Source organism: Abramis brama (assembly GCF_963993115.1).
Source record: "Abramis brama genome assembly, chromosome: 5".
Lineage (NCBI taxonomy): Eukaryota > Metazoa > Chordata > Actinopteri > Cypriniformes > Leuciscidae > Abramis > Abramis brama.
In genome coordinates this window covers 19,742,184-19,763,124 of record NC_139967.1, presented here as the reverse complement: position 1 = coordinate 19,763,124, position 20,941 = coordinate 19,742,184, and the positions used below count along the sequence as shown (strand labels likewise).

The 20,941-nt window shown below is 36.3% G+C and overlaps 3 protein-coding genes across 5 annotated transcripts in view; all 3 read left to right on the top strand.

The window, feature by feature from the left end:
- Positions 1–8,505, top strand: part of eeig1b (estrogen-induced osteoclastogenesis regulator 1b) — a 36,716-nt gene extending 28,211 nt beyond the window's left edge. Inside the window, exons 5-13 of one of the 2 annotated variants that reach the window (XM_084113749.1) lie at positions 12–41; positions 2,521–2,637; positions 3,170–3,216; positions 3,859–4,013; positions 4,201–4,308; positions 5,209–5,410; positions 5,546–5,667; positions 5,835–5,904; positions 6,196–8,505. In XM_084113749.1, the coding sequence (XP_083969875.1) occupies positions 12–41; positions 2,521–2,637; positions 3,170–3,216; positions 3,859–4,013; positions 4,201–4,308; positions 5,209–5,410; positions 5,546–5,667; positions 5,835–5,904; positions 6,196–6,241 (897 nt within the window). In that variant the 3' untranslated portion in view covers positions 6,242–8,505. Of the gene's footprint in view, positions 1–11; positions 42–2,520; positions 2,638–3,169; positions 3,217–3,858; positions 4,014–4,200; positions 4,342–5,208; positions 5,411–5,545; positions 5,668–5,834; positions 5,905–6,195 lie in introns of both variants that reach the window. The other variant, XM_084113748.1, reaches the window with a different exon arrangement.
- A 1,462-nt stretch (positions 8,506–9,967) lies between these two features.
- On the top strand, positions 9,968–12,030 carry dpm2 (dolichyl-phosphate mannosyltransferase subunit 2, regulatory). The gene is made up of 4 exons (XM_084115940.1): positions 9,968–10,023; positions 10,863–10,952; positions 11,055–11,157; positions 11,383–12,030. Exons 1-4 carry the CDS (start codon positions 10,021–10,023, stop codon positions 11,436–11,438), a joined length of 252 nt encoding a protein of 83 aa, XP_083972066.1. The 5' UTR covers positions 9,968–10,020; the 3' UTR covers positions 11,439–12,030.
- A 360-nt stretch (positions 12,031–12,390) lies between these two features.
- pip5kl1 (phosphatidylinositol-4-phosphate 5-kinase-like 1) lies at positions 12,391–20,754 on the top strand. 2 transcript variants are annotated; one of them, XM_084113778.1, is made up of 11 exons: positions 12,404–12,597; positions 13,765–13,959; positions 15,453–15,503; positions 15,694–15,848; positions 16,447–16,571; positions 16,751–16,785; positions 16,894–16,949; positions 17,237–17,349; positions 17,442–17,604; positions 18,920–18,955; positions 19,543–20,754. In XM_084113778.1, the coding sequence occupies exons 1-11, from the start codon at positions 12,583–12,585 to the stop codon at positions 20,006–20,008; spliced, it is 1,410 nt and encodes a 469-aa protein (XP_083969904.1). In that variant the 5' UTR covers positions 12,404–12,582; the 3' UTR covers positions 20,009–20,754. The 2 variants fall into 2 exon arrangements, with proteins under 2 accessions (XP_083969905.1, XP_083969904.1); XM_084113779.1 differs by lacking the exon at positions 18,920–18,955 and having other exon boundaries at positions 12,391–12,597.
- Positions 20,755–20,941: the final 187 nt, after the last annotated feature.

The window sequence follows — 20,941 nt, the reverse complement described above, 5'->3', positions numbered from 1 at the left end:
TTTACTTCCAGGAACTTAAAGGTGGAAAGACTTTTTCAAAGGTAAGAGCTTTCTCCTCATCCCTTTCTCTCTTTTTTTTTTCTTTCTCTCCTTATGATTGTTTCTTCCTTACATACTGGCTCTAAGGGAGCATCACAGATTTCTTTCTCACGCTCTGTTCTTTTTTCTCAGGGTTTTATGTTTATAAACACAAAGCTCTTGTGAGTCACATGCATATACACACAAGTATTCATACTGTACTCAGAGGCACTCAGGACACCAGGAAATACTGCATAAGCAAATATAAATGGTGTAATGCAGTGGGAGGTTAGTTTTAGGGATTCTGTGATCTGGTCTGGACCTGTCATAGAAATTGTGTTTCCACACCTTGAGAATCTCTAAATCACACAGTTATCAGGCATTGCTTGTACCACCCTACATTAATTGTACAATAAATTCAAGCAATTAATGATAATAGACTATAGATAAAAGGCTGAACACACACTTTTAGTAATTACAGAAAAGTCTGACACAGGCAGGACTTTCTCTTGTGTCAACGAACAAAGGATGTGAGACGTTCCCTAAACAAAAGCCCTTAGTGTGATTTTATATATATTCAAAAGTTATTTGTTCATTTATTTAATGTACATTACTGATCTCCAAAGTGCTCCATATATATATATGGAGCACTTTGAAGAACTGTTACACTCATAGCAATGCTGCTGGTTGTTTGGGCATGTGACATATTGTGATTGCTGGTTAAGGTCATCATGGCCAAATTACTGCAGAGAAAGACATGTTTGGCACATTTGTGTTTGTAATGAGTTACAGGAGGATGTTTTGTTTGGGAGTGTGCATCCGTGTCCTCTTCTCTTCATTTACTGATCGCTTGCATCCTGAACAGGAGCAGTCTGTCAAAACTGTATGCTGATGCAGCAAAACTTGGGAATGAGGGAGGTCAAATCTATGGACCGTAACCAGGAATGAGGGAGAAACACAGGAAGGAGGGGGTTGGATATGACCTTTAGGATGAAACAAAGAGAACCTTTACTATGACAGATATTTAAATGCTACAGTACATTGATTGACATGAGTTGAAATGAGTTAACATGTAATGAGAGTACATCAAAGCAGAGAATGCAAAAAAAATAAAAAATAAAGATATTCCAAGGCACTCGAATAGCGTTGAAAAAAGTTAAAAAGCCTTTATTTCATAATGGCTTTATCATTTAAAAACTGGTGACAAGTACACACCTACACGTTGCGGCTTACAAGCCTTCGTCAGGGTGTCTGTTTGAAATGAGTTAACATGAATTTGATCAATCACTTAGTAATTGTGAGTCTCAGAAACAGCACAGAAAACCAGCATTGTCTGGAGTAAACCACATAAACCTTTTAAGGACAGCAGTCATTTCTAGAAAGGAGAAGTGTGCCAGTCAGAGGAAATGTTTTGTTCTAAAGGTAGCAGTGGAACAGCAAATATAGATAAGGAACGGCACACATGCATGCACAGATCCGTGAGAAGATGGGAAAATACACCTATGTCTCAGTCTCTCCTGCCTTTTGCAGTTTGCAGTCATTTAGCTTATTAATAACTGTTACATAATAGCAAGAACAATAGTCTGACCCTCACTTTTTGACAGGGATAGTTCACCAAAATCTTTTAATTCTGTCATTTAATTCAGAGTCAGTGTATAACATAAAGGTTAATATATAATGATATTCTTTTATTAAAGGAACAGAAAATATGTATTAAAATAGATACAAAATAGTTTCATGGCCAGTAAAAATATATATTTTTAAAAAATATTTACAGTGGGTAAATTTTCTTCTCACTCACTGTTGGAGGTGTGATAATAAAACCTATTCTGTGTGTGTCCTTGCATTAGTCCCTTTATCCCTTGCTGTAATATCACACATCAATGATTTTTAAAGGCCAGCTGGTCACGTGCACCAGTGCTGACTGTAGGGTATTCAATAAAGGAAATGGAAAGAATTATATCAGCTACCGTTATATCATTAACCAAGGTTAATAGAATTTTTCGAAGAACATTTTGTTAAGAACGAAGAGTGAGAGAGGGAGATTGCCGAGTAGTGTATGAAGAAAGTAACAACCATGCTTGTTGGAGAAACCTTTATCGAGTCAGAATCAGAGAGGGATTTCATGCATGACTGACTCTGCCAACTTCACATGCCTGTAAGTTATATAAGAGCACTCTTAAGAGTTAACCCTTTCCTTTCTTTCTTCCCTAAACTAGCCTTCATGCTTCTACAGCTTAACAGACTTTTTTTTTTTTTACTCTAAATAAAATTTACCCTTAATAAACAATTCTAGAAGATGAAAAAAGGATAAATGGGAAAAACAATGAAGCCCTAGATTTATGTCCTGACTCATTCCTAGTGTCATGTTCATAAAGCTAATGGTATAACTATGGGGAAATACTGCAGAACTCGCTTGAAGACCTGTTTGGGAGCATTTAGAGCCTGCTTTTTTTGTATGGCTGATGTACTGGTGATAAAATCTTTATTTTGTCTCTCCAGCTGGGCTTTGCTGACCTCAACTTGGCGGAGTTTGCTGGTTCAGGCTCCACGGTTCGCTGCTGTATACTGGAGGGCTACGACACCAAGAACACTCGGCAGGACAACTCTATACTCAAGGTGAGTGTGTCCCTGTTTGTGTACATGCTTGTGCGTATAGGTGTGGTTACTGGTCGTCTCTTATCTCATTTCAGGAGTGAGACTAGACATGTCCCTTTTGATGGGCCAGCAACACTCAGTCAGTCAGACCAAAAGCACTACCTTTTTCATCTTGAAACACCAGGAACCTCTTTCTCTGCATTATTCTTAGCAACTTCAGAGTTTATTTTAAAAGGAGGCAGAAGCACTGTCCTCACCACAAACAGTGTCATCTAGAGACGCTGCACTGTGTGGGCGATGTGACTGCTCAAACCCTCTCATGAGTCCCTGTAATGACAGACTGACTGACTCACTGTCTCTTAGAAATGTCAGGAGGAAAAATGTGAAGGAAAAAACAACAGATAACAATTAATCATAGATATTTTTGTAATTTTGTCTCATGTTAATCTATGTTTTATGTGTAGGTTCCCTCAAGCAGTCTGTTTTACTATCAACATCTTTTTATGTTATGATTTTATATGTAACTCTATTATATTTTCATATCTCTTCCCAGGTTACCATTGGCATGACTCTTCTCTCTGGAGATCCCTGCTTCAAAACGTGAGTGTGTTGTATAGTGTAGAGTAACTTTGTGTTTCTGAATACTGCATCTGTCTAGTTCAGTAGTTTTCTCCCAGAGGCCAGTGGCCCTCAGAAGACTTCTCAAGCCTCAAGATGGCTAACAGTGATTTCAAATAAGGGAAAACAAGATTTAAAATACACTAAAACAATTACAAAACCAGATACTTCTTAATTTAATTCGCTGCCTTCAACCACTGTTTTTTCTTAGAAGAACCAGGGTCTTGGAACACCTGGATGGATTTTAAAAGTGTGATTTCTATACCTGGAAAAGTCATGTAAATGCTGTGTCATTTTTATTAAGAATGTACTTTTTTCTAGTTACGTCAAGCTCTGAAATATTTTATTAGGTAGAAATTGTGAGTAAAAAATATTTATACAAATCCTTATCATTAATCCTTATCCATTAAATCACTAAAAATGTCATATCAATGATTTGGTTAGAAGTGTGATTCCTGAAGAACATTCAGCTCTTGAAAGTTTTGGAGTTCTGTAAAGTTGAGAACCACTGGTCTAGTTAAAAGTGCATTTTCTTGATCCATGGTCAGTATAGCACCCCTCCTGTATTTTAGGCCATAGAGACCATGATCTGACATCTAAATTTGTCTTTCTCCTCTTCCTCAGGCCTGTGAGCACAGCTAAGACCATTGCCATGGCTGGACAGGACCCCTCTCTGCAGCTGGACCGCAAGGGAGAGGGCACCGCCGACCACTCTTCTGCACCCCTCGGCGGCGGCACTCGCCGATCAGTCAAAACCAGACCCTCTGTGAACCACTCGGGTATGACCACATCTCTTCTGAAATTGTGGAGAATGTTAACAAGCTGATAAAAGCTCTCCATTTGTAATTGTATTCAAAATGCTCAGTTTAAATATTTTATTATGATTTTGTAAGGACTATCTTGAAAATGGTATACTGTTGGTGTTCTATAAATGAATGGGGTCAACCGGAAGCTGTTTGTTCTCAGGAGGCCTTCAGCAGGGATTGGAGGAGAACCTGTCCAGTCCAGATGAAGTGTTCCACACGGGACACTCTCGCAACTCCAGCTTTGCCAGCCAACATAGCAAAATCTCAGGTGGGACTCAGGGCACGATCAAAAGAACATCAGGTACAGATTATAGCTGATTACAGAATAAAAAAAACTTCAATCTAAACTTCTATCATTTACATTTAATCATTTAGACTTATAATCTTTTAGCATTTTATAATACAGGACACAAAAGCAGTAATACAGAGATTTTTGTGTTCTAAAAACAAAACATTTTCGAGATAAATTTTCACTTAAAGAACGTGAGTGTCCTTTTTTAGTTTTAGATGCATACACCACCGTTCAGAAGTTTGGGGTCTGTTAGATTTTTTAAATGTTTTTGAAAGAAACCTCTTATGCTCCCCAAGGCTGCAAAAACACAGTAAAAACAGTAATATTGTGAAAAATGATTACAATTTAAAATAACTTTTTTAATATACAATAATAGTAATTTATTTCTGTAATGTCAAAGCTGAATTTTCAGCATTGTTTCAGCATCTGTGATTCTTCAGAAATCCTTCTAATATGTCGATTTGGTGTTTAAGAAACGTGTTAATTTTTATCAATATTGAAAACAGTTGCTGCTTTTATTTGTGGAAACAAGTGATACATTTTTTTTAAAGATTCTTTGATAAATTCAAAAAATCAAAAGATCAGTGTTTATTTGAAATAGAAATCTTTTTAACATTTTGTCTTTAGTCACTTTTGATCAATTTTAATGCACCCTTGTTGAATTTATGAAGTGTACTTATTGATCAAAACTTGAGAGATTGATACATGAAAGTGAAAATGAAATTCTTCTTTTCAGTGCATTCAATTGAACCATAAAAATATTTTATTTTTTACATTGGAGAGTTTTACTTTTCATTTGTACAATACTGCTATAGTCAAGAGAACTGCCAAGTCACTGATGCACTGATTTGTGGGCTGTGTTTGTCCTTCACTCAGGCTACAGCACAGAGCACTCTCACTCCTCCAGCCTGACAGATCTGTCCCAGCACCGGCGGAACACCTCCACCAGCAGCAGCAACGCATCAGGAGGCACGTCTACAACTATCGAGAGCCCCATAGAGCCGGAGAAAGAGGTGGTCAAGCCAGAGAGGCCCCCACGTCCCCCTCGCCCTGCTCTGCCCCCAAACAGACCCTCAAGGTGGGCGGAGTCACTCAAAGTTATTTTATTGTCTTATGTTTAACTGCACGAGCAAAAAGGGGATATAGCTTAAACACAAAGTATAACGTGACTGAGTATATTCGAAAGAAAATAAGTATCTATGTATCTACACAGGAGAAAGAAGGACTCTGTGGAGAGCCATCCCACATGGGTGGACGACACACGAATCGATGCAGATGATATTGTGGAGAAGATTGTGCAGAGTCAGAACTTTGCGGATGTCAGCAACAATGAAGGTGTGTTGAGAAGCAATTTGGTAGTATTAAATGTTTAGCACCATTAACTCCTCTTTAGCCCATTTATTTACGTTCAACACTGATACAATACTGATACTACAATACTACTCACTTATGAAGCCTTCACAACTCTGAAGCTCATCATTCTGTCACTCTTTCTCTCACAGACAGCAACTTAACACTGTTTATCAGTAGGGATGGTACCACAGCATTAAGCGGCATCCAGCTTGTCAACAGGTAAATTGGTACTCTTTTATATGCCTTTTTAACTTAGTGTTATAAATGTAGAAAAGTCTAGTAAGAATTGAATTATTAATTCATTGCTTATACTACCATTCAAACATTTGGGCTCGGTAAGAAGTCCCTTATGCTCACCAAGGCTGCATTCATTTGTTCAAAAATACAGTAACAATAGTAATATTGTTAACTATTATTACAATTTAAAATAACTGGTTTCAGCAACATATTTGTACTCAGACAGTTATGCTTCAGTATCATGTGTGATATGGGTCTTTTATTCTTTGGCAGGGTGTCTGCGGGTGTTTTTGAACCGGTGGTGATTGAGAGCCATTAGAACTCTGTGGACACGGCGGTCACTCTTTTTTTATTTTTAAATGATGGAGAGAGCAAGACAGGGACTGTATGTCAGAGTAGGCAACTAACTTTACAACTCGCTCATCTTGTGGGTCTGACATATTACAACCGTAACACCTTAATCGTGCATTACAAATGCTGATGAAAATGGTGGTGGGTACGTTTTTTTTAATTTTTTTTTTATAATTAATAAGCGTAAATATTTACAGCGGATTCTGAGAACACAAACTACTTGAAATGCTTTAAGAAGTGAGGCACGATGGGAACTTCAGTCTAACACTGTGAAATATGAGGGCAGTCCAAAGGATTTAGACGGAAATTCAGTTCAATGTTATATCAAAATTTTTGATTTTCAGATATTATTTCATGTTTTAAAGATTCAGTTCAGTTTAATCTCTTTTATTTCTTTGTGATGCATTTCTTGCCCCTGTTATATACACACACCACTAAAATCTGCCCTCACATACATTGTAATAATTCAGTAACCAGTCGATTGGCCTGTGGTAAACATTGCCTGAATCATGTATGGCTGGCCATACAAGTATATCTGAGGCAGAGAAAACCATTCTCCCCATATAACCATTTCAGTATCTCAACACTTGTGCTTGTTTGTCAGAGGTGGGCAAGGGTTTGCTTACATATGTTCCAGCTGGACTGGTATACATGAAATACAGAAATATACTGTACTGCCCCCCTCTCTTTCACTTTCACTTTCTCTTTCAGTAAAATTCACAATTTCTAACTCAGTCTGTCAGTATTTCTCTTTCACTATTCGAATTTTTCCCTTTGCTGCTGGTTTCAGCTCCAAATATTTGTGTGACTCGGTACACACAGCACAACACAACAGTACAGCCAAGCCATTTGCGGCATTCTCTCGCTAGGGTTCTTGTCAGTATCAAAATGTTCGAATGACTTGTATCCTAGTGAGATCGTGTATTCAGAAGCAAGAGCAAATGATTTGTAGAGTCCTTGTTGTAAGACACAGCTGAATAATTGCATTGTTTTTAGAACTAGATCAGAGACAGTGACTCATAGTCACACGTCTGTCCTTGGCAACTGTGTTTCTGACCAGCACCTGGTGTGCCCTAGGAAACAGTGTACAATAGGCATGACAGTGAAACAGAACGGAAAGCCCAGTTTTCTGTTTCTCTGTCATGCACTGCTTGTTTGTCATCTAATTCATGATCTTAATGATGGACATGAATCTTTCTCAGTTGATCTGAGAGCATTGACCACATTAAAAACTGACATTGTGAGTTTTTTTAATACTCATATCGCACACTTTTTTTTTTGTCAGTTGAGAGAAAAGTGCAATGTGGGCCCGTCGTTTTGTGAAAGCCCGTTTTTGAGTTCGTTCAGGGAATTGGCCCTTAAATATATCACCTGTCCAGTGGCTTAAAATATTACATGCTTAAACAGAATCACTGTTCGCATTTAAAAGTTTAAAATTTATATGAATTAACTTTGTTTATTATTGTTATTATTCATGCCGTTTTAACGTAACAAATGAGTCTGTGGCATGTTCCAGCTGCTTCTCTGCAGGATTAGTACTCCTGGAAATTTAAAGTAACACTAACTTTGAAAGGGCAAAATATACGGTAGTTATGCGGCCTGATAAAGCCTAGTGTTCTGGATGTTTCTAATTAGCTAGTATAAAGGGATTCTCTAAAGACACTGAAAAACGTATCTAAATGTTTTTGTTGTTTACTCTTTGTACCTGTTGTCTACTTTATTAGCTGTTAAGAACAATAACTCTATTCTGTCATATCGGTTTTTTCGAACCAGCTGGCTGGTTCATTTTCATTTTTTTTTTAGTGTGGGATTTTTTCCCCTCAACCTTGATTCAGAATATTTCTATTGTCTAACATTTGTGATGGCATGAAACAATGACCATCTGTGATTATTGTTCTCTTTCTTTCTTCTCTCTCTTTCTCTAACAAAGACTTTTATAATGTTGATGTTTTTAGTCATAATTGACTAATCTGTGATCTTTTTAATGTAGGTGTGTGTGTGTTTGTATGTATGTGTGTGTGTATAATTTACTTGATCTATTTAAGATGCTGTTGCAGGGAGCTGACTGGGGGTCTATATGCAAAAGTTCATGTTGGATGCAAGACAGATGATGTAATTTATTATAAATTTTACATTTCAGTAATCTGGATCCCTTGTTTTCTTTAAAAAATTATGTTGTTCACTTGACACTTGTTCATTCATGTAAATCATTATATTGTATTTTATCAGTTTAAAGAAAAGAATTAAAAAGACCAAATGGAACCCAGCAAAATATATGCATGTATGAACTACACTGAGTGGCACAGGCTCCAGGATACTGAAAACCTTAGATTGTGTGTGTGTATATATATATATATATATATATATATATATATATATATATATATATATATATATATATATATATATATATATAATATTCTCACTACAGCAGCACTTAAATACTGAGGACTAACTAATGTCACTCACACATTCTCCAGAATGTTGATTTGCATTTAAAAAGGATTTAAGCTATGCACTTACAGAAAGCTTTTCATGATAACATCCATTTTAATAACAGCAACATTCATTAGGAAATAAATTATATTCTGGAGATTTCTTTAAAATATATATAACATCTAAATGAATTTACCACTAAAGTACTATGGAAATAAATTTATTTTTCTGATTGTGACAAATATTTATATTTTAAGATCACACATAAGTAATGTGGTGTTTCTCCAAAGTTTTCTTGGTCTTATGTTTGGTTTCATGCATGGAGAGGATACTTTCTAACGATGGACCGGAACTATATGTCTACACTTAAATGTGAATGTTTCTTTCTTTAATGTAACTGTCTGATGAGGTTGTCTGTATTATTTTGGGGAAATAAAGATAATGTTGGATATCATAATACACAATCTTTCTTTGTGTGACTTATTTAACAACATCCAGCTTATTATGAATGATTTACTTGTGAATTGTGTATTTTTTCATTGCCAGCATACAGAATACGTGTCCAAACGGAAAATAAATGTACAGTTTAAAACTCATTTTTAAACTGAAACAAAATGTCTCCAAACTGTCCCATTTTGCTTAGTCTTTGAATTTACTTGCCCCCAGTTTCGTCCCAGACTAGAATGCATGTTTGAGCAGTTTTAACTGAAAGCAACTTTCACTCACATATCTTAAAATATGTCAGTGCCATTGTTTTGTCTCAATATGCACACCAGTAATGTTTTTTAAAGCATAATATTTATAAAAGATATTTAAATATCCTAATTAAACTAGGGCCTAATCCTGGCTTAATCTAAGCCATGTCTGTGAAACCGGGCCTTACTTTACTAATCTTAGTTCCTCCTGAAAGTTTAACTTAGTTTATTTGACACGTAGACATAATAAATTATAACAACCCGCTGATGCAGATGATACCAGTTCTGTCATTTAACATCTTTTATATTTTTTGTGAAACTTAACTTGCAGGAGGATGATGCTATTTTATGTTTCCTCTCCTGTTGTTAATTTATAACGGGTTAAAACAAAAAGAAAACTGAAATAAACAGACTGCTTGAGAGACGTTCGCCTAGCACTTCTTCTAACCAGTAAACATTTGTCTTTGAGCGCCCTCGTGTGGTGAACAATAAAATTACCACAGTGAGATTTAAAAAAAAACAAAAAAAAAAAACTACATTTCCTAGCACGACTTCCGTTGTTAGTCGGAAGTAGATTTCATAAATTTTGGTTGCATACGGAAGTGGCACGTCCAAAATGGTAAGATTAACTGAATGGATGTAAAAGTGTTATGTCTTTGTCGTTTTCATTTTAAATATATTAATATTACACTTTATAGGGGGCCGCATTGTTTGTCTAACTTTCTAGTAACGGGGATATATAAGATACACGTTTCACACTGTATAGTTCGTTGTATGACCACATAATTCACCAACACAAAAATAGTTATTTGTTCGTTTACATTTATTTGTTCAACTTCAATATTATATATTTGTTCATTTCTTCATGACTGCTGTTGAATGCAGTAGATTCAGGCATTCAGTAGATCCCCTTCATATACGCCATACGTGGAGTGCAGGGATGACGTCAAAACGTTCCCTCAAAATTTGGAAACCTATGGGATTTTATAATGTTTTTTTGTCTGTTGTTTTCAATTTATGAGGGAAATACGGTCTGTGGTAAACATAACTTGACGATACTTGAACGTTTGAAGCTGTTATATTTATTTAACTAAAATTATATTTCGTTGTGTGAGTGTGTGCAGTTTACGTTGTTGATTAGAGCAAAACGTTCGAGTATATAAAAAAAAAACCCCTTCAAGTATCGTCAAGTTATATTTACTACAGTGTCAGACCTTATTTTAATTATTAGTCTTTTGTGTTTTGACTTTAACCCTGCACCACTCCATTTTTGAAAGATAAAAGTTATCAAGTTATCATTTGTTTCTCTCAGTATGGAGAACATTTAAAAGCCAAAATGTTAATTTCTCAAAACTGTATTTTTTTTATTATTATATATTAACATATTAGGAAAGTGAGACTTTATAATGTAATTTGCACTTATATGTGAGCCAAACCCTAAAAACTATTTATTTTCAGGCAACTGGAGCAGATCAAGCTGTTGGCTTTGGACTTGTTGGCTTTAGTCTGTTACTGTTCACATATTACACTATTTGGGTCATAGTCTTGGTAAGTGTTTTTTTTTTCTTAAGACATGCTTTTTTTCATATGCTACTGAACAAATATTGAAGTGATCAAACATTGATGCAAACTTTTCTGCCCTTGTTCCAGCCTTTTGTAGACAGTGACCATGTGATCCACAGCTATTTTCTTCCACGAGAATATTCAGTTATACTTCCTGGAGTCGCAGCATTAATCCTCTTACTATTTGTTGGTAAGTTAAGCGAGCAATATGTCACCGTTAAAAAAATGACTTAATAAAAATGTTATTCATTAAATTCAACAGTACAACTATGTTAATTACTCATGCCTCAGTACAAGAGACAAGAGAGCGAATGAAACTTAACCACTAAATCTTTATTAGACTGCAAGAAAAAGTTTTAAACAGAAAATGTTTCTCTGTTTAATCTAGTGATCAAATTTACTCTCATTTTTTCAGGCACCTTCATAGGAGTCGTAACATGGAAGAATCGAAAGCCTAAGAAAATTGATTAAGACCCTTCATGCTGCTGTGATTACTCTGGTCAGAAGAACGAACTGTTGTTGATTTCACTCATGTACCACTTCCTGTACACAGCCACGTGAAGCTGCTCTCCTGGATTCCAGTCATGTTCACGTGTTTGGTCAAATAAAAATCATTTTAGTAGCCAAAAGCAGTACTGAACATTTAGTTAAACAGTAGTCTAATTGAGCTTTGTACATCCCGTCTCCACAACCTTGACTTAAGACCACACTAGTTGTGAGATGTTCAGCTTTGGAGAATTATTTCCATAATCAGGAAGTTAAAGGCAAATAATACACAAGATCCTAATTTCGGCACCTAAGACAATAGGGAAGATATGTGTGTACTTTGTATCTGGATGGCATCTAAATGGAATATAGGATTTTTAAAAATCATGCTTTACGTTGAGGATTGTTTCAACTGTTCTCTTATGTTGTAAATAAACATATTTATAAGGTAGAGTGCTTGCCTCTAGCAGCAAAATAATTTAGGACAATAATCCAAAAAGATTGAGAAAGAGAACTTTCTGTAAAACCATACACAATCCCACATAAAAATAATAAAAATATGCAACATTTAGTACAATGCCATGTGTTTGTTTTTCTCACCCATTTTATATGCATTACTTTATCTATCTATCTATCTATCTATCTATCTATCTATCTATCTATCTATCTATCTACCTACCTACCTACCTACCTACCTACCTATCTATCAAACTTATACAATGCGTGTCATGTATCATAAACTATTCAAGAATTGTATGAGATCGATTTATTTCTCGACAGGTGACGTTACTTTGTATTTTATATAGTGGGCTATGTTATATGTAATATGTACATATGTAGCCTATATTTAAAACGTGTAGACCAATCAATGTTGTACTTTATATATTCATAATCACTATTTAGTTTTGTCTGTACTGTGTTTGTCAGTTAGTAGGCTAGTTGTGGTGCGTGTATTCAGGAACAGTGTGTGTCTGTGCTGCTGTGTTGTGGGATGGGCCGCTGCAGTGATGAGAGACTGATCGAGCGCGAGCAGCGGCTCATCATACACACACTTGCCGTGTCATGTCACGCAAGGACAGAAACAGTGCTCTGATCTTCACGGACGACGAAATGTATTAGTGACCCCCTAATGAATCGCACTGAGGTACGTACATTATATCTTTATTTATTAGACTATTCTATTCATTTTTTATCGAAGTGAATATAAACTCAAGTTCATCTGACAGTTCAACAAACGTCTTCCTGTTTTAAAATGTTGTTTGTTAAAATGTAGGCTACATCAAATAGGCAACTAGCCATGTCTGATTCACAATTATCTATCTATCTATCTATCTATCTATCTATCTATCTATCTATCTATCTATCTATCTATCTATCTATCTATCTATCTATCTATCTATCTATATCTATCTATATATATATATATATATATATATATAATTTTATTTCGGACTTGGCTTTCTCTTAATTCTGTCCTTCATACGAGGATCTGATGACAGAGGTCTTTTTAAGCCACAGGCAGAGGGAGGAAAAACCTGAAATGAGATTGGAAAATTGAATTTCTTCATACAGAACAGCTGATTACCATTACTGGAAACAAATAAACTTCTGATTCAAAATTTCTCTGGCATTCAGTTGACAGTGGTGAAAACCCCATTTAGGCACATTACAGTTGGGAGGACAAACCAAACGGGCTGAACTGTGACTCAAAATTGTCTACAGTGGTTAACAACTATGATTTCCTTGCGTGCAAAGAAAATACTGATGTATTTAAAGAGCAGTGCATTTATTGCAACTAATGGCATGTTAGATTTGTGCTGTGAACTGCTGCAGGGGCTCTTTTGTTCTCCCATGATGGTGCTGCATTCAGTAATAAAGACAGATTTCAAATCACTTTAGTATTTTCCTGTCTGAGTGACCACACATTAAGACCTCCAAGACACTTGAATAGAAATAGATTTTGACTTGTTTATCTGTTGTCTGGGAGACAGACTTCTACCAGTTTCAAGACGATGATAAATCCTTGCCATTATAACATGAGTATAGAGTGCAGTAATAACTTCTCACTTTATTATTATTATTTATATAAAATATACATATACTCAACAAAAGTTTAATATTGTATATAAAAATTACACACACACACACACACACACACACACACACACAAATCCCCCCCTCTCCCAAGCTTCCAGTTCCATCTTCAGTCAGTAAACAAACCTTACATCTGTCTGCATGTGGTTTCTACTAAGGCTTTGCAAGTTGTTTGTAGGTGTGCTGTATTGAACTACATGGCTATTGTATGTTGTAGATGGAGATGTCAGGGCCAAGTGTGAGCCGACACAGTCGTACAGTGAAGAGGAAACGGTGGGGTGGACTGAGGCAGCAGTTGAAACTGCTGGGTCTGTTTGAGATCGACCAGCAGCATGAGTTCTACAGTCTCACCTGTATGATGAAGGAAGGGCTATTTGCCGCTGTGCAGAACACCATTGACAACCCTTTACCTGTGAGTATTCCCATGTTTATGAACCTACACCCCATCCAGTCCCTATTGAATATCACTTTTTCCATTTTCAGGTAAAGATTACAGAGAGGAAAATGCAGTCAGAGCTAGAGTTTTGCCTTGGGGTCCATATAAGATATATAAAACAGAATTTCCTGAAAAAAAAATCCTTATATATATATATATATATTTCTGCCTATTCACAAAGCTATTTTAAAATTTCACCAAGAAAATCTAGCCTTTTTATTGGGGTTATTTTAGATTTTCTTTATTCTTTTAATGTTTCTTTATTAATTTAATAAATTAATAATTAACTAGTGTTAGCATATCCACCACTCAAACTGTTATGAATACATTTATATGTACAGTGATGATTGTAATCAAACAGGTTTGGAATCATGTAATCAAAACCAAAATACAGTCACGTGGAAATAAGCAATTCAGCTCACATTACATTTTCAGTGTTGAAGTGCATATTGAAATAAATGTGCGAGAGACAAAAGCTTGGCATGATCAAACACCTCCAAGGAGACAGACATGTTCCATTTGACATTAATTAGTATGCGGGCTAAGCCCCGTAGAGAGGAGCATATCTCTCTCCACGGAGACTATGTTTGTGGTGCTGAAAAGGCACCACACAATGTTTTAGCTTGATTAGAGCTGTTTTTATCCTGGTAATTTGCTCAAGAGTAACAGAGCAGGGGGAGTGGAAGAGTAACCAAGTGTTTCGGTAACAAACACCATTGTACTGTGCACGCATTGGGGAGGAGGGACAGAATTCAAACAATGCAATGTTTCTCACAGTGCTACAGTACCACAAGAGAGGGCAGAAATGTTAAAGCTAAAATCAGTGGCTTCTTGTTAACCATGAATAAGAGACCATGTAGAATGCAGATGGTTAAATGGCATAAGTAAATAATAATCATAAGTATAATATCTAAGCTTTAGTGTATTTTAGATGAACAAGATACTTTTCACGTCTAAGGTAATGTAATGTATAATTGATAATTGATGTATGTCAGATATAATGAACTAACAATGAAAAATACTTAAAACAAAGCATTTATTTATCGTAGTTAATGTTAATCGGAACATTTACTAATATATTTTTAAGGTCAAAACATTAGTTAATGCACTGTGAACTAACATGAACATTTGTATTAATTATTTGTTCATGTTAGTAAATGCATTAACTAATGTTAACAAATAAGACCTTATTTGTAAAGTGTCGCCCTGTTTTGTAGTGTGGTGGCACTCATAGTCATGTGCTCGATCGCTAACAAACACACACACAGATGATGTTGCAGACCCCTGATTCCATTGAATCCAGTCTGCTTATGCAGCAGTATGACTCATGAATGTGCTGCCTGTTGTCCAGGGCTTAAAACTTCTTTCTCACACACTTAAACAACAAAAAGAAAAACATTGCCTGCAAAAGCATGTACTACTACAATATGAATACTTATCATTACTGATCATATATATTTTGTTTTTAGGATGAGCTGTGTGAAGATGACTACAATTTGGAGGTTACTCAGATCCATAAGGTACATGTTCATTAATGGAAAAAGCGGACACTGCTTACTGCAATTTTAGCATTTTTTGCTTTACTGGACAAAATGTGAAATAATAACTAAGCAGCTGTTTAGCATTGGCTTGTTTTGCTTGAATTATACATAAGATCTGTATGTATAATTTGTACTGAATCTCATCTGTTGTGTTTGTGACTGTGTGAAGGACTTCAGGATGGAGACGTATGCTGGGCCGGTGTTCGCCAGTCTGCGGCGCTCCCTGGGGATGACAGAGAAGGGATACCAGCAGTCCCTCTCCTCCGAAGGCAGCTACCTGCAATTTATCAGCAATTCCAAGAGCAAGGCAGACTTCTTTCTAACGTGAGTCAGCACAAATGTTTCGCTTGCAGGAGCATAAGCAACAGAGACAGCATAAAGAGGAACTAATGGGAGAAATCACATCGATAGAGGCATTGGTGTGTATATATATAGTGCTGTGATGTGATTAATCGCATCTAACATGCTGTTCTTTTGAGCTTTCTATTCATCAAAGAACCCTGAGAAAAATGTATCATGGTTTCCACAGATATACTGTGTTAAGCAGCTGTTTCGACATTGATAATAATAAGACATTTTTGTTTTAAAGCAGAAAATCAGCATACTATAATGATTTCTGAAGGATCATGTGACACTGAAGACTGGAGTAATGATGCTGAAAATTCAGCGTTGCTGTTACAGGATTAAATTACATTTTAAAAGTATTAGAATAGAAAACAGCTATTTTAAATTGTAATGCAATTTCACAGAATTACTTTGTACTGTATTTTTGATCAAGTAAATGCAGCTTTGGTGAACATACTGTACGAGACAGGTCAGTTTTTCAAAAAACAAACTCTGACACTCTCTGTATCTGTAAGTAAAGTTTGTTTGATATCAAACCAAATGTCCTTTAACACATATTTCTCTCTCCTCTGTCCAGTAATGACAAGCGGTTCTTCTTAAAGACACAGAGTAAAAGAGAAGTGCGATTTCTCTTGTCTAACTTGAGAATCTACATGGAACATCTGGAGAAGTACCCACACTCTCTGCTCGTCAAATTTTTGGGTGAGAAGCTGGCAGCTGGTAAATTAACTTTAGCAAATGTTACCGGACAAATATTTTATATAGTTCATATGCATTATAAAATGAAATGTGTAATGCATGATGATGAGACGACTTAAAACCCTAAATTCTTATCTTTATCGCGTCTGTTTAAGAAATTGTCATGCTTCATTCATGAACAGGTGTTCACAGGATCAAAATTGCACATCAGAGGATGGTAATTATTTCATTTATTAAATATCTTTAATTTCCTGTCAATATTATTTATTATTTTATGGACCCCGAAGGTACATGTTATAAAACTCTATTGGTTTCCTGTGTGCAGAAGTACTTTATTGTGATGCAAAGTGTATTTTACCCTGATGACAGAATCACTGCAAGGTAAGACTTGCTGTGTGTTTTAAATGGAAATGGTGTTATCGCTCTGTCCATTATCAGTCCTGTAAATATTTAATGTTTCTCATTTCCCCATCACATATGGAACTTTGCTTTTGACCTACTGTAATCCACAGCCTTGCATTTATTGGTCATTAAATTGCATTGCCCTTTAGCTGTTTTTTTTGGCTTGCACTGATAGTAAGAATAATGATGTAATCCATCACTCCCACCACCTTCTCCTTTACTCCTCCTCCTAGCTTTACATTCATCCTTCTGTCTCAATGTTTAAGGTATGATATAAAGGGCTGTGAGATGAGCCGGTGGACAGACCCGGCCCCTGAAGGCAACCAGATCATTGTTGTTTTAAAAGATCTTAATTTTGAAGGACAGTTCATTCAGTTAGGTAAGGTCAGTTCCTTGTTGGCAAAGGATATGTGCTGTAGACTTCATCTGCACCATTACATTCAGTCTTATAGCTCCTTGTTCATATGACAGATCAACAGCGTCCTTGGCTCCTGCGTCAGGTGGAGATCGACACAGCCTTTCTTCAGACACTCAATGTGTTAGACTACAGCCTCCTGCTGGCCCATCAGCCCCTGCACCAGGATGAACTCAGCCAGACTCTCTCTTTCGGAACACTCATCATACGTACCAAAAAGTGAGCATAGTAAAGTTTTGTATACCATGCATATAGTCATCCATAAACAACCACAGACATTTACAAAGATGTTTTTAAGGAAGGTCTGCTTGTGTATATTCTGTACATATTTCAATGATCCTAGTTTTTATTGTTACTATTTCAGGGAAGTTAATGTACACTATTATTATTCCCATAAACAGTCAAGGTGTGACTGTGTTTTGAAAAGTGAGGGTTAATGTATATAGTGAATGGAAACCTTCTTAAAGGAACACGCCGACTTTTTGGGACTTTAGCTTATTCACCGTATCCCCAGAGTTAGATAAGTCCATACATACCCTTTTCATCTCCAAGTGTGCCATAACTCTGTCTGACGCACCCACCGCTAGCCTAGCGCTAGCCTGCGAGCAAATCACTCTGCCCAAGAAGCAGTGCTTCGCCATCTGAGAATATAGTTCCCAGTATGTATACGGTTTGAAGATGGCTGTGTCTCATGTGACCTTGTTATTTGTACACGCTGTGACTATACAAATCACAACATGTAAATAGGAAAATGTTGGTGTTATTTTGTCACTTATTGGGCAGTATGCTAGCTGGAGCCGTTTACCTCCAGTCTTTGTGCTAAGCTAGGCTAGCGGTGGGTGCGTCAGACAGAGTTACGGCACGCACGGAGATGAAAAAGGTATGTATGGACTTATCTAACTCTGGGGGATACGGTGAATATGCTAAAGTCCCAAAAAGTTGCCGTGTTCCTTTAAGGAAGATGCCAGTGTTATATTGTCCTATAATGTGTTTTTTTTCTCATTTTGAAAGCTGCACATTTGCCTCATTTCAGAAAAGTATCTATTACATTCCAAAGTAAGAAAGAAATTACAGTAATGAATGCCTCATAAGGAATAGCAATAGTTATTCTTTTCTGAAATGAGACATCCTCAATTAAGTATTCAGCCAACAAATGCAACCTCTGGAGGGGGCAGCCTTCAAAATGAGACGTTTATCTCTGTGTTGAATAGATACTGTAACAGTGGAGATTATAGTAATCTCAATTATAGTAAGTCTCAAGGTTGGTGCAGTTTGCTTTTCAAAATCTATTCTTGACACAGTCAGACGGTACACAGATGCTTATGACTAGTCACCACTATCCCACATATTCAATTGAACTACTCATGCTTGACTGATGTGCACACAAATGATAGAGATAAACTTTATATCATTAAGTGCAGAATACTGATGTTTGATTATGCTTCCACTGTTGACATGGTTCAGAAACAATATTTCCTTCAAGAAGTTTCTTTCTGCTGCCTCTGTGAATGTTCATGTTCACATCTGTTTCCAGATCCTTCTCCTTCTCCAAATGGCAAATAGCAGGCAGGCATGTAGACAAATAATATCTAGATTTAATGTCATTTTTAAAGTAATGTCTCAAAGAAATAACACAAACTAAATTACTAAACTATAATAGCCATTACTACCATTCAATCATTCATTTAACATCATCTCATATACTGTATATATCCAACTTCTAAACTTATATAAATATTTTTCATTTTATTTCATTGTCTTTTGAAACCTTTATGACTTTGTCTCTTCCATAGAAACCAAAGGACATATTTATAGCAGAATGTCCCAGCTGCTTTTCCATACAATGAAAGTGAACAGTGATCACGGACTGTCAAGCTTTTCAATGAACAACTTCAATTTCAAAGTTATCATATGACTTCAGTATGGGCTACTTTTATGGCTTTTTAGGAGCGTGATGTTTTTGGTCCCCATCCACTTACATTGTATGGAGAAGAGCAGCGTGAACAAAACATCTCTGTTTGTGTTCCAACTATTCCTTTAAAAGCATGAAAAATTCAGGTGAAAAAATCTGCAGCAGAAAAACCAAGAGCTTCAATTCAGAAATAAGCGACAGCCACATATTTTGATCGAATGTGTTCCTCTCTGACTGGTTGTTAGGTCAGTGAATGCAACATCCAGTCCTACACATGCTGCATCACCCACTGTTCCTGGGGTGGTGGCAGAGGAAGACTCCACACTCCTCTCCGCAGAATTAAATTGTGCAACAACACAGTGTCACACAACAGAAATGCACAGTGGCAATGGAGGAACGGACTGTACAAGCCTAGAGGGAGACAAAATTGAGCAACCCAGTAGGATGGGAACAAATTCAGTCGATCTACAAGAGTTCCAGGCCCAGAACCGGAGACTGCTTCCCAACTTCAAGAACCCGCTTCATGTCATTGATGGATCAGAGCATCGTTACTTCATCGGAATTATTGACATCTTCACTGTTTATGGTTTCAAAAAGAGGCTTGAGTATTGGTGGAAAAGACTGAGATACCCACGGCAAACATTCTCCACAGTCAGTCCTCCAGCTTACTGTCACAGGCTGCGCCAGTGGGTTCAGGACCATACCAAATAATATAAGACCTCTTGGAAAACAGAAGACAGCTTTTGAGTTGACCATTTTGAAGTGTCTGTTTATGAATAGCTTCGTTTAAATAAATACGATGCTAATGAAAGTACTTGTTTAAACACTGTACTTCCAGAAAATGCAAAAGTTATTCATTTAAAATTGTTAGACGCAAGTAATGGTGCGCTGACCACTGCATAATGCTGAAGATGCAATGCATAGGGATGAAACCATGAATATGTTTGATGAATGTAATGATGAATTATGTAATACTGATTACATATATCCCATTCATTGAAGAGTACATTGTTACCACTTGATAACCCGCTGCTCAGACAGAAAGGATTTTGAGAGTAAATTATCAACAGCAGCAGGGTCCCTTATTTTATACTGTCTTTCATTTTCCGCATCTGTTATGTGAAGCTACATAAGTGGGCATTCGAATGTTTTTATTTCCTGAAATATTTATGCAGTATAATAAAAGAATGTTTAAGATCTGTATCTTTTCTTCTTTAAAGTTTTAGTTAGACATCAAACTGTGTGCGATTGAAGCCCACCTTGAACAGATATGAGATATGTGTTGAGCAATTTGTCAGCAAATTATGAAATGGTGGATTTATATCCCTGGAGCTAGCAGTTTTGAGCACATTTTTTAGGTATTCTGTCTAACAGTAAGATACTGTATGTGAGGTAGCCTATATATACTTTTGAACTGCATATTGTATGGCTTCCAATAAAAGAACCGTTATAGCATGCATCATGGCTTAAATGCAAATAAATCACGATTCACATTTTTTTGCTCCCCTCCATTATTTTATATATAAAAAGAGCAGTTCAAACATACAGGCTCTGGGTTGTATGCTGACATATTTTAATTGAATATTATAATAATACAATTTGTGTAAAAACAAACAAACAGGAAGCCTGGTTTTAGAGGGGGTC

Excerpts from the sequence above, each read along its gene's own strand:
- dpm2 (XM_084115940.1), top strand. Across the intron at positions 10,953-11,054 it reads CTATTTGGGTCATAGTCTTG|CCTTTTGTAGACAGTGACCA; the intron begins GTAAGTGTTTTT and ends CCCTTGTTCCAG. Across the intron at positions 11,158-11,382 it reads AATCCTCTTACTATTTGTTG|GCACCTTCATAGGAGTCGTA; the intron begins GTAAGTTAAGCG and ends TCATTTTTTCAG.
- pip5kl1 (XM_084113778.1), top strand. Across the intron at positions 13,960-15,452 it reads CCATTGACAACCCTTTACCT|GATGAGCTGTGTGAAGATGA; the intron begins GTGAGTATTCCC and ends TTTTGTTTTTAG. Across the intron at positions 16,786-16,893 it reads AAATTGCACATCAGAGGATG|AAGTACTTTATTGTGATGCA; the intron begins GTAATTATTTCA and ends TCCTGTGTGCAG.